At 39.7% G+C, this 15,412-nt stretch overlaps 1 protein-coding gene across 1 annotated transcript in view; it reads right to left on the bottom strand.

Annotated features, from left to right (window-relative positions):
• The window catches only part of Pdcd1lg2 (programmed cell death 1 ligand 2), a 53,123-nt gene that overhangs the window by 16,150 nt on the left and 21,561 nt on the right, over nt 1-15,412 (bottom strand). The window contains exons 3-4 of the mRNA XM_040285730.2: nt 12,689-12,958; nt 9,053-9,187 (exon numbers count right to left, since the gene is read on the bottom strand). Of these exons, the coding sequence (XP_040141664.2) occupies nt 9,053-9,187; nt 12,689-12,958 (405 nt within the window). The remainder of the gene's footprint in view (nt 1-9,052; nt 9,188-12,688; nt 12,959-15,412) is intronic.

The raw sequence follows: 15,412 nt of genomic DNA, 5'->3' as shown, positions 1-15,412 counted from the left end.
TGTTGTTTCTGATTTTTCCTCATGCAATTGTTCTAAAACCTCCTGCCCTTTAACAAGCGCTTCTTGGCATCTGCCATCCGTAAGACAACTACGGACCATCTTTTAGAGGGGTATCACCCCGCCCTCTAGCATGTCCTGTTCACGAGCAAAGTCAAGGTCTTTGCCTAATTTATCCCAGCTGGGTGTAGTGAGGCTGTCTGAAAATGCAAACCACGGTGTAGCTGTATCTACCCTCTGTAAAAATTTCTCTAAGGTATTGCGTTTCACCTCCAGTCCCTTGGAACGTAAAAAGCCATCTAAGGCCAGAAGGAGTGGACTTGAAGTCACGGCACCCATGACGCAACACAAGAAAACACAGAAATTGAAAGTGAAAGTACACAAAACAAAATGAACATTTACAGAAAACAAAAACGAAAATACAGAGTGCAATTGCTATGAGATGTAATGCCCTCTCTTTTTACAGAGGAGCAGGTACCTTTTAATGCTCCCTCTTTATGTATAGAGGAGCCTCCGCTTTTTAACAGCGGGTCCCACCTTACCTGGGACTTACCGGTGCACCTCCCTGACTGCTGAAAGTTCTGGTTCCTGGGTGTTTCTTTGTTTCTTTTCTCCCGGGTTTCGGCACCACTTGTCACGACCCCCTTGCCCGCAAGGAAGACGCGACTCAGGAATCTTCTTTCAGCAGTTTATTCAGGCCCCTGATATTCTTTTAATGATTCTTCTACTCTACTTCTACTACCCGGAATAATAATTGGATGCCCCTCCCAGCCTTAATAAAGCACCTCGAACCCCAATGCAAAGCTGCCACGTGTACCCTTCTCACAGGGTGCTAAAAAATGACACGCCAACTTTCTCTGATAAGGAGCTGGAAACATGCCAACTCTCTCTGATATGGAGTTGTCCTTCACAGACCACAACGGAGCCAGCGCCATCATGTAATGGCGACCACAGTCCGCAGGAACGGCTCACCACAGCAGTCTATGGTCTAAGACATTTAGGATATTTAATATACCCTTGTGTGTTCCCTGATTCCTCAAAGAGATTCCTCAGATAGAGAAATTTCTTTCCTAATTGCTCAGATTCTAAGCCCCTTTTCTGGTAGCATTATCTCTTTAGGATTGAGGTTACAAAGTGATCACCCACAAGCCATATTAGCCTATGGGCATGTTTAATTTGGCTTGTTTGGTTTAAAATATTTTCAACTAGCACTTAATGAATAACAGATTTTATGTAAACATCTGGATTTTCATCTTAGCAATGACAGGCTAGCTGATAGGCCGTATGTTCTCCAGATGGCAGGAGTCCCTACTACTCCCTACCTGATTGTACCAGATCCTTTGTATTCAATTCATCACCTGCCCAGCCCCAATGGGCATCTGAGGTGATCATCTCTGCTCTCAGGCCTTTCAACATTCCTTCCCTATAATAAGCAGCTAAAGGAATTGCTAATACAAAGGCTCTGAGCCTACAAAACACAGACAAAAACTGTTGCTTTTCCTGGAAACTCATCTTTAGGCCAAGAAGACTTTTATAGGAGTCAACGATTTCAGTTCTTAAGAAATGGGTGTTTGATCAGGCCTGCAAATGCTAATTGGAAACTTTAATGAGTCAAGATTCTCATTGCTGATTCAGAGAAGCTCAGTGTAATTGGATCTCAGTACAGTCCTTTACCCTAGGCAAAGAACCTAGACTACCCTAGGTTCTTTGCCTAGGGTATGAGTATGCAGTAAGGATTCAATTTCAAGAATGGCTTTCAGACCAGTAGTGGGAGAAGAGGAGGGTGCAGAGGCCAATGTCATTCCTTTCCGTTACATTTTGTGTATTTCTATGTAAGAGCTGGACACAGACCCTGGAATTTGAAGTCTCTCTAGAGTTGTTTTCACAATTGGTACTTCTGGAATTGTGCTATATTCAGCAGAATGCTAAAATAAGTACCTCTGAATATTCTGTGTTACTCTTGGAAAGTTATTTAAAGTTTCTCTGATTTTCCTATGTCATTTTGAATGACGTGAATCCATGCATCATGCCATATGATTCCTAGATCACAAAAGGAAGGGAAGCTTTTGCCGAGAAAGTTCAAAGTATCCATTTTCCAACAGGACCCAGGCCCACCTGACCCCAGAGCTCCTCTTCCACATGGTTTATACTTTCTATTCAACCAGCCTGAATGACTTCAGCAGCGCCCCCTTCTGATCTCCACATTCATTCTTCTTCTTCCACAAATTCCAGCTCCAAGCCTCATGAAGAGATTTCTGTTCACCCAGATTGCTCTTGAATCATAGCCCTCAACAGTATATATCTTAATCATGGTTGTAAACATAAGTTGTTGACTGTATCCAGATTGAGTATCTACTCTTTGTTGGCAAATTTTAACCATGCTAACTTTGTGAGCCCAGACCTCTTGTGCAGTATGGCCTAGGAGAGCTTAGGAATAAAGACTGAGCAAAAAATAGCACGCTTGCTTTGGGGCTGAAAATCAGACACCATCTTTGTTCTCCAAGAAATATATGGAGCAATGCAGGATAGCAAGATCAAGCCTTAGCGAAAATGCCACAGAACAGGGAGATTGTATATATGCTGAAACTATTCAGTTGCCTTTCATGAATTAATAGAAGAATGCTTGCAGTTGCCCCTCTGTACCCATGGGTGTTCATGTTGGTGAGTTCAACCAACTATGAATCGAAAATATATATTTTTTAAAATTGTGTTTATACTGACATGTACAGACTTTTTTTCTTATCATTATTTACTAAACAGTATAACAACTATATAGCGTTTACATTGCTTTAGGCATTATAAGTAATCTAGAAATGATTTAAAGTATATGGGGGATATACACAGGTTTATCTGCAAATATTATGCCATTTTATGAGAGAGACTTGCACATCTACTGATTTTGGTATCTTTGGGGTGTGGGGTCCTGGGAACCAATCCCTTATGAATTCAGAGGGGTGGTTGTATCTTTTAATTCACACTAAGAGAGAAAAGGGGCTGAAAAAGAAAAGCAAACTCATGCTTACTCACAGCTTTGTTCACTTCCCTCTTTACTGTGGTGACGGATCTTTTTGTTGTGCCTGAGTTAATAAAAATCCCAGAAATAGAATGAGCGTTGGGGTAAACATCAGTCAGTACTTAGGAAGGCTGTTGTTCCTAGTGATCAGATATGAAGGTCTTCGAAGAATATGATAAGGAAAGTAAGGAGAAGGGAAACTGGCCACTTCCTTGTCTCCAATCTTTAGGTGGGGATCAAAGAGGGCAACCTTGGTTGTAAAGAAAAAGAATGTCCTCATTAAACATCTGAAAAAAAATGCATCTGTGTAGTGGGCATGCAACCTACCCTACACCATCCCCTTGCTTTTAGGTGTGCTGTGGTCTCTGATTTTGTCCCAACCTGCTACTGCTGAGGAACACCATGTGATTAATAAAACATCTAAACCCTCTCCATTGAGTCCTCCAAGTTCTTTCTTTGATATTAGTAAACATTATATTGGGCTTTCGCAGCCTTGGTGTTGAAAAATGAGAAAATTATTCTGTTTATAGATTAAACTATGGCAGAAGGAAAATAAATCCATATATAGAGTTCCAGATGTCCACTGTGGTTTGGGACCTCAAACTAAATAATACATAATGTAAAATCTGGACTCTAGGCCAGGACTCTGAACAACAACAACAACAACAACAACAAAAGTTCAGTTTCTATTCCTTTGTTTGCCCTTGGATTCCCCCAGACACTTAGATGATGAGGGGCTGCAAATTTGGTATATAATCCAAGAAATGTCGGGTTCTAGAATATTCTCTCCCTTCCTTCTTTCTTAACTGCCACTTCCTGCCTTACTTCCCTGGCACAGAGCAGAATGTATGGTTGCTTAATTTGAAGTAAGATGTAAATGACTGATGATTTAAAGTGACTAATATAGCAAAAGCACAAGTTCGTTGCTCACCACTAAATCCCCTGCTTTCATTTCTTCCCCTGATTTTACATGTCGCTTCCATTCTGATTCCCTTCTAGGGCTTGATGCTCAACTCTTGCCCTTGCCTGGGTTCCTGAATTCCATCACTGTTTCTGCTTTTGCTCTGTTCACCAGGTTTTTAGTAATTCCATCATAACCATCCTGATCTTGCTCAGAATTTGAGGGACTCTACCCAGCATTGTAGCCTCCCCTAATGTTCGCATTTGAAAGGAATTCAGTGGTTACCCCAGAAGAATTGATTTTGAATGCTGACATTTTCATTGGAGGCCTTTTTAATGCCACAGGTCAGTGCTACTATTCTCTGTGGGTCTATGGCAACCATAAACCAGCAGCTGTGGCTTTTGGAATAGCTTCCTGTAAAGCTCTGGCTCAGTCTTCTAGGTGGTGCCACTCAGAGTCTGGTCTATAGGCTAGTGTGGGCAAACTGTTATCAGTCTATGATAAACATAGAAATTGAGTGTAAACATTTAGAAACTTTTGGAATAATTCTTTTATTATTTTCTCTGATGGCATTTTTTGAAATTTAATATTTGTTGCATCTAATAAAAAATAAGGTTTACTGTTTTATGCTTTTGTTCCTTCCATTACATTTTTTAGTAAGTGCTTATTATAAAATATCAACATACTGGAAATTAAAACAAGCTAATCCTTCAACAGAATTTGAGAAACACTTCAAGATCTGGATACTTGTTCCAGAGATCTAGATTCTATAGCAGGTGGCCTTTCTGGATTGTAACTTGGCTTGTTATTAGCTCAACAAATCAATGATAAAGTCACTCAAATCTTTTGGATTGAGAACTTGCTTTTGTTTTCAATTGCCCAAAGATAATGCTATTTAGACTGAGCCAATTTTTTTTTCAACAAAAAATCTACAGGTTTTAGAGTCACACTTGTGGACCTGTGTTCACATACAAGCCAGATGACTGTAGGATGTCAGATAACCTTTCTGAGCCTCGGTTCCTTCATCTGTAAAGTAAAGACATCACCTCTATCTCAAGAAATTTTGGTGGGATTAAGTAAAAAGAAGTTTGTAAAGAGTCTGAGTGCCATCTAATAACTTTCTGCTGTGATGTAATTTTACATATCTGCAGTGTCAAATATGGTAGCCACTGGCTGCAAGTGGCTCTTCAGCAGTAACAATGTGTGAGTAATTAAAATATAATTAATGAATCGAATTTTTATTTAAATTTAAATAGTCATTATATTGGATAGGTCAGGTCTGGCATATTCATCAGCATATAGTAGGTTCAATGTTTACAATTTTATTAAAATATTAAATAAGTCAGGTAATGCTTTAAACACTGGGCACATATTGGTGAATGAGAGGAACACAGTCCCCGTATTCATGAAACTTAAGGACTAGCTGAAAGCAGAACTTGACATTACTTTTGCAACAGAAATTGTTAGCTTCTTCTCTGGAACTCAACAGATCACCTGGGGCCCTTAATGGTTATCTTAGGAGGAAATGGTAAATAGGATATTTTATGAACCAACAATTGCTGCCCTCCCAATCCACTTTAGTGTGCAGAGTTGGTGGTGAGGCATGGATAGCTAAATCTGTTTAAGAGCCAAGGAGCCTTCTAGAAAGAAAGAAACTGAGACTACTACCTATCAACTTTAGTCTTCAAAGGATTAATAAGTTTAGGACAACAATGGCCCTAAGAGGAACTCAAGAGAGGGAAGTGAGGACAAGTGTCTCATGTTCAACACGACAAGTGTGGAAGAGGCTGGCTGTGCACAGCTATGGTTAAGGTAGGAAGCCTCCCCTGCCTCTCTAGCCCATGAGGGTCTTGCTTTGGGACCAATGGTAAAGCATATGAGGGTGAGCCATAGAAATTGTAATCTGGTATCATCATGTCTGCATGGGAATCTAGACCTGCAAGGGTACCTTTTTGCAGTGGAAGGAGACATCAGAAGAGAACAAAAATTCTGTACAGCAAGAGTAGAGTCAGAAACAGCACAAAATTAGGGTTCTCTGGTGGACTGACCTAGCTCTCCAGTAGGCTTTCTGCCTCTTTGGAAAGAGCACTGGCCCTGTAAACTGAGAAGGCTTCCTGATAGTTTGTGGGAGGTGGAGAAATGCATACTGTATGTGTGGGGTGAGACATTGATCTTCTTGCTAAGAAGAGCAAGTGGGTGCTTGAGGGATTAATTAGAAAACTAAAAAGAATGCAATGCATTTGTAGCCAAAGCTATTAAAAGCAGGTTCTAGACATTTACTTCTGTGCTGAGTGTATTGAAAGAAGAAGTCAGTGCTGTGGAAGCATACAACAAGAGGATTTAATAGGTGTGGCAAGGGGGTAGAATTGGGAGACTGATGAAATGACAGCTGAAATTTAAAGGATGATTATAACTGAGGTAGACAAGAAGAAGGCATTTTAAGAACAGAGGACATCATAAAAGAAAGTTCAGAATTGATAGTGGGGTGCCTCTGGGGACTAGAAAATCCTCTATGGTGAGAGCTTGGGTAAGAAGGGCGGGTGATAGTGCTATAGTCAAAGCTGGAGATATGAGTTAGATGCCCAGGGCTCATTGGGACTTCATCCAGTGAGCAAAGAGAAGTCATTGAAGAGGTTGAGCAAAGGAGAATGGTAGACTTTTATTAAAGCCTATTCTAGCCTATTCTCATCTAGAAAGGAAGAACAGATCATTAAGGAGGTGTCAGAATTAGATGCATGGAGATCAGTTAGGAGAATTCTGCTGTGGTCCAGGTTGAACACATATGTGGCAGTGAGGTTGTGTTAAAAAGCTATAAACGTTCCTTCTTTTGCTGCTTCCCATTTACACGTAGAGAGACCATCTCAAGCTAGTCGTGGTGGAGTGCACTTTTAATCACAATGATTTGGGAGGCTGAGGAAGGAAGATTGCCAGTTGCAGGTCAGCCTGGGCAACTTAGCAAGCCCCTGTCTTAAATAAATAAATAAATATTAAAAAAGTAAAAGTAAGTAAGTAAATAAATAACTGACTGGGAATTGCGGAACAAATTTAACAAAATTACACTATGGATATATATGTCACCGTGAATTACAACTTTATGTTTATAAAGCACCAAGTTGAAAATAAATAAATTAAAAATAAAAGGAAGACCAATAGAGTAGAGGAAAGGGAATAAGAGAGAGGGGAAGAGGAGGGAAAGAGAAAACATTGGGAACTAAAATGGGGCAAATTAAATTCCATGCATATGATTATGTCAAAGGGAACCCAGTTATTATTTATAACTATAATGTACTAATAAAAGCATTTTAAAAAAAGGGTGAGGGATGTAGCTCAGTGATAGAGCATCCTTGGGTGCAATCTCCAATACCAAAAGAAAAATAAATAAATAAAAGAAAGACCATCTCAAAGTTGAGTGATTTGTTTAAGGTTGTAGGGCCAATAAATGGCAGTGCCAGATCCGCCTAGCTTTCTGACTCTGGTTAGAAAATCTGTCCACAGAACCTACAGTTCTTTGCTCTAATCCATGGCACTCAAGGTTGTGTGCATGGCAGACACATTTCTTCATGTATCCATGTATCTTCCATACAAGAAAGCAGATCTGAATGCAAATGAGCTAGATAGGAAGGGGTGTTATTAGATGGACAACCATGATTTCCCTCTGGTTCATTAAAAAGGAATGTTAACAAATTTAGTCACTTAACTCTTACTAGTAACAAAGCTTTCTCAATCACAGTTGAGTCTTATATTCCGGTAACTCTGAGCTACTGACATCCTCAGTAATTTTCAAGACAGAGGTAATAACATGCTCTGTATTTGAGTGTGACTCTATTCCATTCCGCCAAAGATAGCCTGAATAGAAGTGACTAAAGGGTCCTCAGGTCTCAGGCCTGGAACCTTGTTTACAAGAGTTATGTATGTGGGAGCCAAAAGAAGAAAGGCAGAAGGTAAGACTTTAGTGAGTCGCATCTGCCACAGCCCTCTGAGAGCATAGATTTGTAAAATGATTTTATTTAAAAGTCAAACATATATTGAACAAACACTGTAATTCTTCCTCTTTTGCCATGAAGCACCCTTCCCTTCCACTTTTGTTGTCTGCCTTCACCCTCTCTCCTTCCCTCTCCTCCTTCCTCCCTTAGTCCTTCTTTCTCTCCCCTCTCTTTTCTTTCTTCTCCCTCACTTTTTTTCTTTCTTCATTCTCTTGAATTCTATAGGTAGAGGGTTTTTATGGTCACATCCAAGCTAATATGGAATGGATTAACAGAGCATGATAGATGATAATATAGATGATGGTTTTTATATTCTTCATGGCAGATGAGAATACAGAAGTAAATGTAGAATAACAGTCACTAAAAACCTGCTCAACCACCTGCACTAGTGCTGCCCCAAATTCCTATCGAATCATTCTCGTATGTCACTTCTTTTTCTATAGACAAGGCCAGTGTAGATCTTGGGAGAAGTTCACTAGGTGCTGACGAAGGGATAGCCAGACAGGCCTGTGTACATCCTGGGATTTTTGCAGCCAGGACAAGGACACCAAGGAAACCAAGGTCAGACTCACTAAGGACAGAAGCAGGAGTAACAAATGCTCTGTTCAGGGCTCAAAGACTACAAGCATGCCCTGTGCCAGCCAGTACAGCAGAATGGGAGTGGGCTGGTGAGAACACACTGGGTTAAGGAGGCATGCCAGGGGGAACTGCTGAGGCTCCCCAGCCTCAAATAGCCTCACAATTGGTTCTCTTTTCCTTTACTCAAACAGGGGATTCAGATTCCTGGGGGACAGGGGAAAGTTTTACCCTGGCTCAAGCCCAGGATGGGGAAAAGAGGTATAAAACTGAATGAATCTTCAGAAACACTCCTGGACACCTCTCACCTGCATCTGACCACATTGCTGTCTGCATTGCCAAAATGACATTACTCTTCATCAGTCTGATGAAAGTTTTTAGCTCCAAGAATAAAGCCTAGCATGTTAGCTATGGGAACAAAATTTTCTCTTTAAAAAGCTCAGTGTATGGAATTTACCTCACTGACGACTAGAGCTATTTTTTTGTAGGAGAAAAAAATCATCAGGATGAACTCAAAGCCCTGTCTTGATTGGATTTCATGCAGACTTTCCAGCCCACTTGATTACTGTAAATAAAACTTACCTTTTCTAGAATACAGCTTTTGGCAGAGTGGTTTTCTCATGGTTATCATTGTGACTATGAAAATTAAAATAATGATGCAGGAAGGGATGAGAATGAACAGCAAAGAAGTAGTAGGGATGTTGGGTTTCATCTGACCTGGGTGAAGGAAAGAACCAGAATCTTATTACATGGCAGTTCAGAAATAGACATCAAGTTGGCCATATGAGTGGGTTTTAACCAACACGGCCCCTGTGTTGAGCCTTTACTCAGTTACTGTAAATGCTCTGTACATCTCAGCTCATGTATCTTCATGAAAACACTATAAGGCAGGCTTAACTGTAATTTTACTAGTGATGAAAGGCTGAGAATTTTCCCAAAGGTAGACACCAAATGACTTAGCGGAGATACAACCTGGGCTGTCTGTTTCCAGACTCCATGCTTACTGCCACTCTGATATACCTATTATCTATCTATCAATCAACCAACCACCAACTTCCTTTTTATTTTTTTCTCCCTCTCTTCCTTCTCCTTCCTCCTTTCCTTTCTCATCATCACCCTTCCTCCCTCTTTCTGGTGGGAAAGTCCCTCAGTCCAAAAATATCTCTACCCCCCTACCCCCCTTACACACACACTGACAAGCATTCAAGTGCTTAGAATCTCTATCATTGCTCAATTTCAAGGATTATCAAGATCCTTTTGAAAGAGTAGAACATCCCAGGCAGTGGTAATTTAGTAAATTTGGTGATTCCTGCCTTAGTACAATGACTAGGAATGACCCTTGGCTAATCAAGATCATGGAACCGAGGAAGACATCAACTTAGTAAAGGAGGGAGATGAGAAGAGCAGTGTTGGAGGCCGTGGAAAGCCTTGTGAGGGAGAGCTCTGGGTAGCTACAGGTTAGAACAGGGGTCTCAGATGGATAAAGGACAGGACTGTAGGGATATTCACAGTAGGGAGATGAAAGGCTACCAAGTTAGGTTGAGTCATTTTCAAAAGTCTGAGTTTTGTCTCATGGAGCAATTTACACAGAATAAACATAACAGTTTCATCCAGGAAAAACTGGACAAAACTGTTCAGGAGAAAGGGCTCAGTCCTGCCACCTGCCTCCCTCCTACCTCTTCCTTCCCTGTCCTGACAAAGTATCATCTAAAAACTATAGATTGTTTTAGCTGAGAAGGGATTAGACATTATTTAGTCCTAAGACTGTCATTTTAGTTGAAGGAGCCTCAGAGATACCTAATAACCCATCTGCAGTCTTCACTTCCAAGTCGGTAACAGAGCCAGGGTTGCATACCAAGCCATGTCTGACCCAGAGCTCAGGCCCCTCAGATACCATCCCCATCCAACATATGACAGTGAGAGTTAAGAAAGAAAAGGATAAAGAACTTGTTTGGATAAGCGATGTTGGATAATGCATATTGACTATAATCTTCTTCACGTCTAGGAAATGCTTATGAGGCACTTGCTGCATTTAAAATTGCGAGTAAGAAGACTGGGCTCCTCATTGTCCCCACAATGGAAGAGGTCCCTGCTCATCGCCTGGACAGGTTCCCTCAGAATCCCTTGCACATGCAGAAACTTTACTCATTTCTAAAGACTTTGCAAAATTGAACATGCTAGGACATTATCTACTTGGACTCTAAGTATTTGGAGGATAAAGGCCTTATCTAAGTCACCTCTGAATTTTCTGCACTGTAGCACCAACCATGTATATTTACATGTCAATAAAAATTGTCAGGCCAAATTGATGGGCTGTGTGTCTAGTCCACCTAGTTGATTTTCCTAGCTATTAGTTACCTTGTGGTAGACTGAGGGTTATCCCTTTAGACCATCCTATCTTTCTTCCTTAGTATTAGTGCATTATCTGAACACATAGCTTCTCAGAGACAGCATTTCCAGTACCCACTGAAGTAAGATAAGTTCAAACAGAGAAGTGGTCTTCTGGATCTCAGCCTTAAAATATTGGATATATCTCCATTCTTTTTCCTTTTTGAGGATAGAAACACAGATTTGGTAGTGACTCTGCTTTGACAATTCAACATTCTTGAGAATAGAAGAGCAACAGGGTGGAAATAACCCAGATCTTTGAATGGATTTATGGAATAAAGTTGATTAGCTGCTCTGAACTACCTTCTATCTCAGAATATTGCATGGGGAGAAATATATTTCTGCCTTGTTTGAGTTTCTGTATTTTTGGTTCTCTTCATTATAGCAGCTTAGGCTGTGTCCTAAGATATATCTTTCTAGATTGTTTTATAATAATTGAAAATTCTTTAGCAATGATATAATGGTGCAGTGGCAAAAATGTTTGTCTTGTTTTACCCCAGTCCCATGCGTTCATAAGGAAGTCAATAATCTTGCTAGGGGTGCCATGTTTTTTTACTGCTTCCTCCCTTTCTGAGTGCTAAGCCCTTTCCAAGATACTTCCTTAAATCATCATGATAACCTTTTGAGGTATCCACCATTATTTACCCTCATTCTACACCTGAGAAACTAATTTCTAAGTAGTATGTTCAAGTTTTCAACATTTGAAATTCTGTCTTGACTTTAGAGACCATGTTCTTGACCACTGCCTGGAGTCACCTCTAGGTGTCCTAGGAGGCCTTCACTTTTCTCTCTGTCCCACAAAGGTCTTTTAATAGTCATTTCCTGTGCTGAAGTCCTGTTACATTTCCAAGGAATATGCAATAACTGGCTGCACAAGAAATCCTATGAATTCATTCCTCCCTAACTTCTGATTGAAAGTTAGGATGTTTAGTCATTTGTGCTAGAGTTTCAAGCACACCTCACACGCTCTCATTTCTGCATTTGTCTTATTCATTGACTTCTGGAGAAGCTTGTGGTGGTTCACAGCAACCATCAGTGAGCAGCTCGATTTATAAGAATAAGTAGAAAGAGATCAGTCATAAGACAACTTGAAAATAGCTTTGAGAAAAAGAAGCAAGGCACCTGTTGGAGGATTGTGAATTTTGTGTTTTGTTGCTGGTATTTGTGCCACAATTTGGGACATCATTTGGCTGCCTTGATCTGACTTCCTATATAGTCTGGTAGTTGAGATGATGGGACAAAAACTAAGTCTCGAACTCATCAACCCAACATTGATTGAACAATTGTTATTAAAGGCAATGCACTCTGCTTTTCATTTAGTCTAGCTATGGGACGAGGTATTTTCTAATTCTTGTCCACATCCATTCTCTTCATTTCAATACTCTGCTCTGAGACTTGGTATGGCTGACCTTTATGGAAGCCATCAGTAGACTCCATTGTTCTCAATAGGGAACAATGGGTTCGGTCAATGGGAGGCACTGGCAGGAAATTGGAGGTGGGAGGAGAACAAGGTTGGAGTGACATTCTTCCAGCTTCTGCCCTTTGTAGTCGCTGCAGCTAGCAGTCTCCCTCTTCTGAAGGTTACATCTCCTAAGTGATGCTGTTCCTACAGCTATCTCCTCCTGGTTCCAGTAGCTTCTCCAACAGTTGTAACAGTTCCCTCAATATTGATGCCCTATGTCCTTTGTAGTTTTCCTAAATTCTGATCACACCTCCATAAACAGTCCTTTTATTATACCCTCCTCTAATGACTTACTTTGAGTATGCCACCTTGTTCTTGCTTGAACTCTGACTGATAGAGCTAGGAGGTGGGGCCAGGGCAGCTCTTACCTTGAGGGTCAATGATGGCTGAAGTAAGTTCTTTCATCTTAGCATTCCAGAATATGCAGCTGAAGTTTCTGCCAGGCTGTGGCTTTAGGCGCAGAACACTAGTGACTTGGTAGAAGCCTTCAGGGGTCCTGGTATAGCTGGTGTTGGCAGGAACACTGACATTTGACCAGGACACTTCTGCTAGGGGATAACCTCTGGCCTGGCATGTGAGTTCCACCTCATCTGTCCCTGTGACCTTGAGGATGCCAGTATCTATTTTCTTGTAGGAAGCTGAACAATAATGAAAAAGAAATGTCTTTCATTTCTTATTTCTGTAGAGGTGTGTACCCAATACCATGTGAAATGAATAAAATTAATTCTATTAATATTAACTAATAATATTTTCACTTTTATTCTTGGTACACTCACACACTATTGGTGGGACTGCAAATTGGTACAACCGCACTGGAAAGCAGTTTTTTTTTTCCCCTAAAAAACTAGGAATGGAACTATCATTTGACCTAGTTGTCCCACACCTCGGTATATATCCAAAGGACTTAAAATCAGCATATTACAGTGTACAGCCATATCAGTATTTATAGCAGCTCAATTCACAATAGCTAAGTTATGGAGCCAATGTAGGTGCCCTTCAGCAGATGAATGGATAAAAAAAATGTGGCATATATACACAATGGAGTATTACTCATCCATTAAGAGAAATGACTTTATCACATTTTCTAGTAGATGGATGAAGCTAGAGACTGTCATGCTAAGTGAAATAAGTCAGTCCCCAAAAATCCAAAGGTTATGTTTTCTCTGATATGTGGCAGCTAACCCACAATAAAAGGAGTTGGGTAGAGAATAGAAATTCAGTAGATTTTACAAAGGGGAATGAAGAGAAGGGAGAAGAGATGGGAATAGGAAAGACAGTATAATGAATTGGACATAGCTTTCCCATGTACATATCTGAATAAACCACATTGAATCTCACCATCATGTACATCCACAGAAATTAATTAAAAAATAAACTATGAGTAAATTGCCAAAAGAACAATAGAGAGAAGAGAGTGGGGGGTGGGAAAAGGGAAGGAGAAGGAGAGGTACTGGGGTCCTAAATAGAATAAGATGTATTCCATGCTTGCATAATTATATAAAAATGGATTCTACTGTCATATATAGCTAAAAAGAATGAATAAAATAAAAAAATAAAGTTTAAATAATAGAAATAAATAAAATAAAACCCTTTCTCTGTCTTGGATATCATATTGGTTTACATACATCGAATTATTTAATCCTTACTATACAATAATAAGTTAAACTATATGCTGACCCTTGGAGGAAAATTAAATTCATATTCTTAGTTTGTAATCAGAGAAACATCAGGGAGACTTGAGTATATGCTTCCTGACTTCTGCATTAGAAACACCATTGCAGGATGATTCTTCATGTAGTTACAGAAGCAATATGAACAGGAAAAAGAATATGTTTTCCTGAGAGATCTAGTAGGACCCAGGACTAGCAGCTGAAGAAATTAGGTTCTGAAACAAAGGACTTGACCTGTTTCATCAGTCTCCTTAGAGCCAAATTTTGGCTGATCTCTAGCAATCACACAGTATCTGAAGCATGTGTTCACTTTATCTCTTATGTTATTTATCTACATTTATTTTCCCTTGATTCTCTTATAATCATTTAATCCTATTCTATTGTATTTCTATAAACTCTTTGGTCTTTTGCAGAACAAAGTCAAGAAAATGGATAACTTAGAGCAGTGTGTTGTGTGTGAGGGTCCTGCTAACTTCTGTAGGGTGGCTCGGGACAAGCAGCTCATCTTAGCAGCTGAGGTGAGATCACCATTGAGTGGTGATTTCAGAAGTAGAAGGGCCAGGAATTAGGAGCTTGTCTGAAGCTTTAATTGAGATATATAAATGATGGGGCAGATGGAAAAAAGGTTCAGCTAAAAGAATCAGCAAGGTTTGGAGAAAGGACAGAAGTCCACATCCTACATTACAACATCCAAGATGGCTCTACAGTCTCTATTTTATTTGGGAAGTGGCTGAAGAGGTATTATATCAGCAATACATGATGGGGAAGCTGGATGGTGGTTGATATTCTTCAGAAAAGATGAGTAAATTTTAGAATTTCAAAGATGGAAGTGGTCTTAAAATTCTAATTTCCTAATTCCTAATATCTTCTTCAGTAACTCTGCTAGATAACTATCTAGATGAATGTTCTATGTGCACTTGAAAATAATGTATATTCTGCAGTTGTTGGGTGTAAATTTTATAATATCAATTAGTTCAAGTTTGCTAATTGTATTGTTTAAATCTTCTACTATGTTTTCTTTTCTTTCTTTTGTTTATTTTTGTGTGTGTGGTACTAGGAATTAAAATCAGAGGTGTTGTTCCACTGAGCTACATCATTAGCCTTTTAAAATTTTTATTTTTATTTTGAGATAGGATTTTAATAAATTGCCAAGCTTGGCCTAAACTTGGGGATCCTCCTGCTTCAGGCTTTGGGGTAGCTGGAATTACAGACATGTGGCTACCATTTCCCAACTTCTTCTACTATATTTTCTGGTTTGTTTGTTCTCTCAATTATAATAGAGTTGAGTTGAAAGCTCAAATATGATTGTAGATTCGTCTCTTTCTCCTTTCAATCTGCCAATTTTTGTTTGAAATTTTGATAGTAAGTTGGTGGATGAAAACACATTTAAGATTGTGTCTCCTTGTAGGATGGATTCTCTTT

This window comes from Ictidomys tridecemlineatus, chromosome 4 (assembly GCF_052094955.1).
Source record: "Ictidomys tridecemlineatus isolate mIctTri1 chromosome 4, mIctTri1.hap1, whole genome shotgun sequence".
Lineage (NCBI taxonomy): Eukaryota > Metazoa > Chordata > Mammalia > Rodentia > Sciuridae > Ictidomys > Ictidomys tridecemlineatus.
This window is presented reverse-complemented; position numbering and strand designations above follow the sequence as displayed.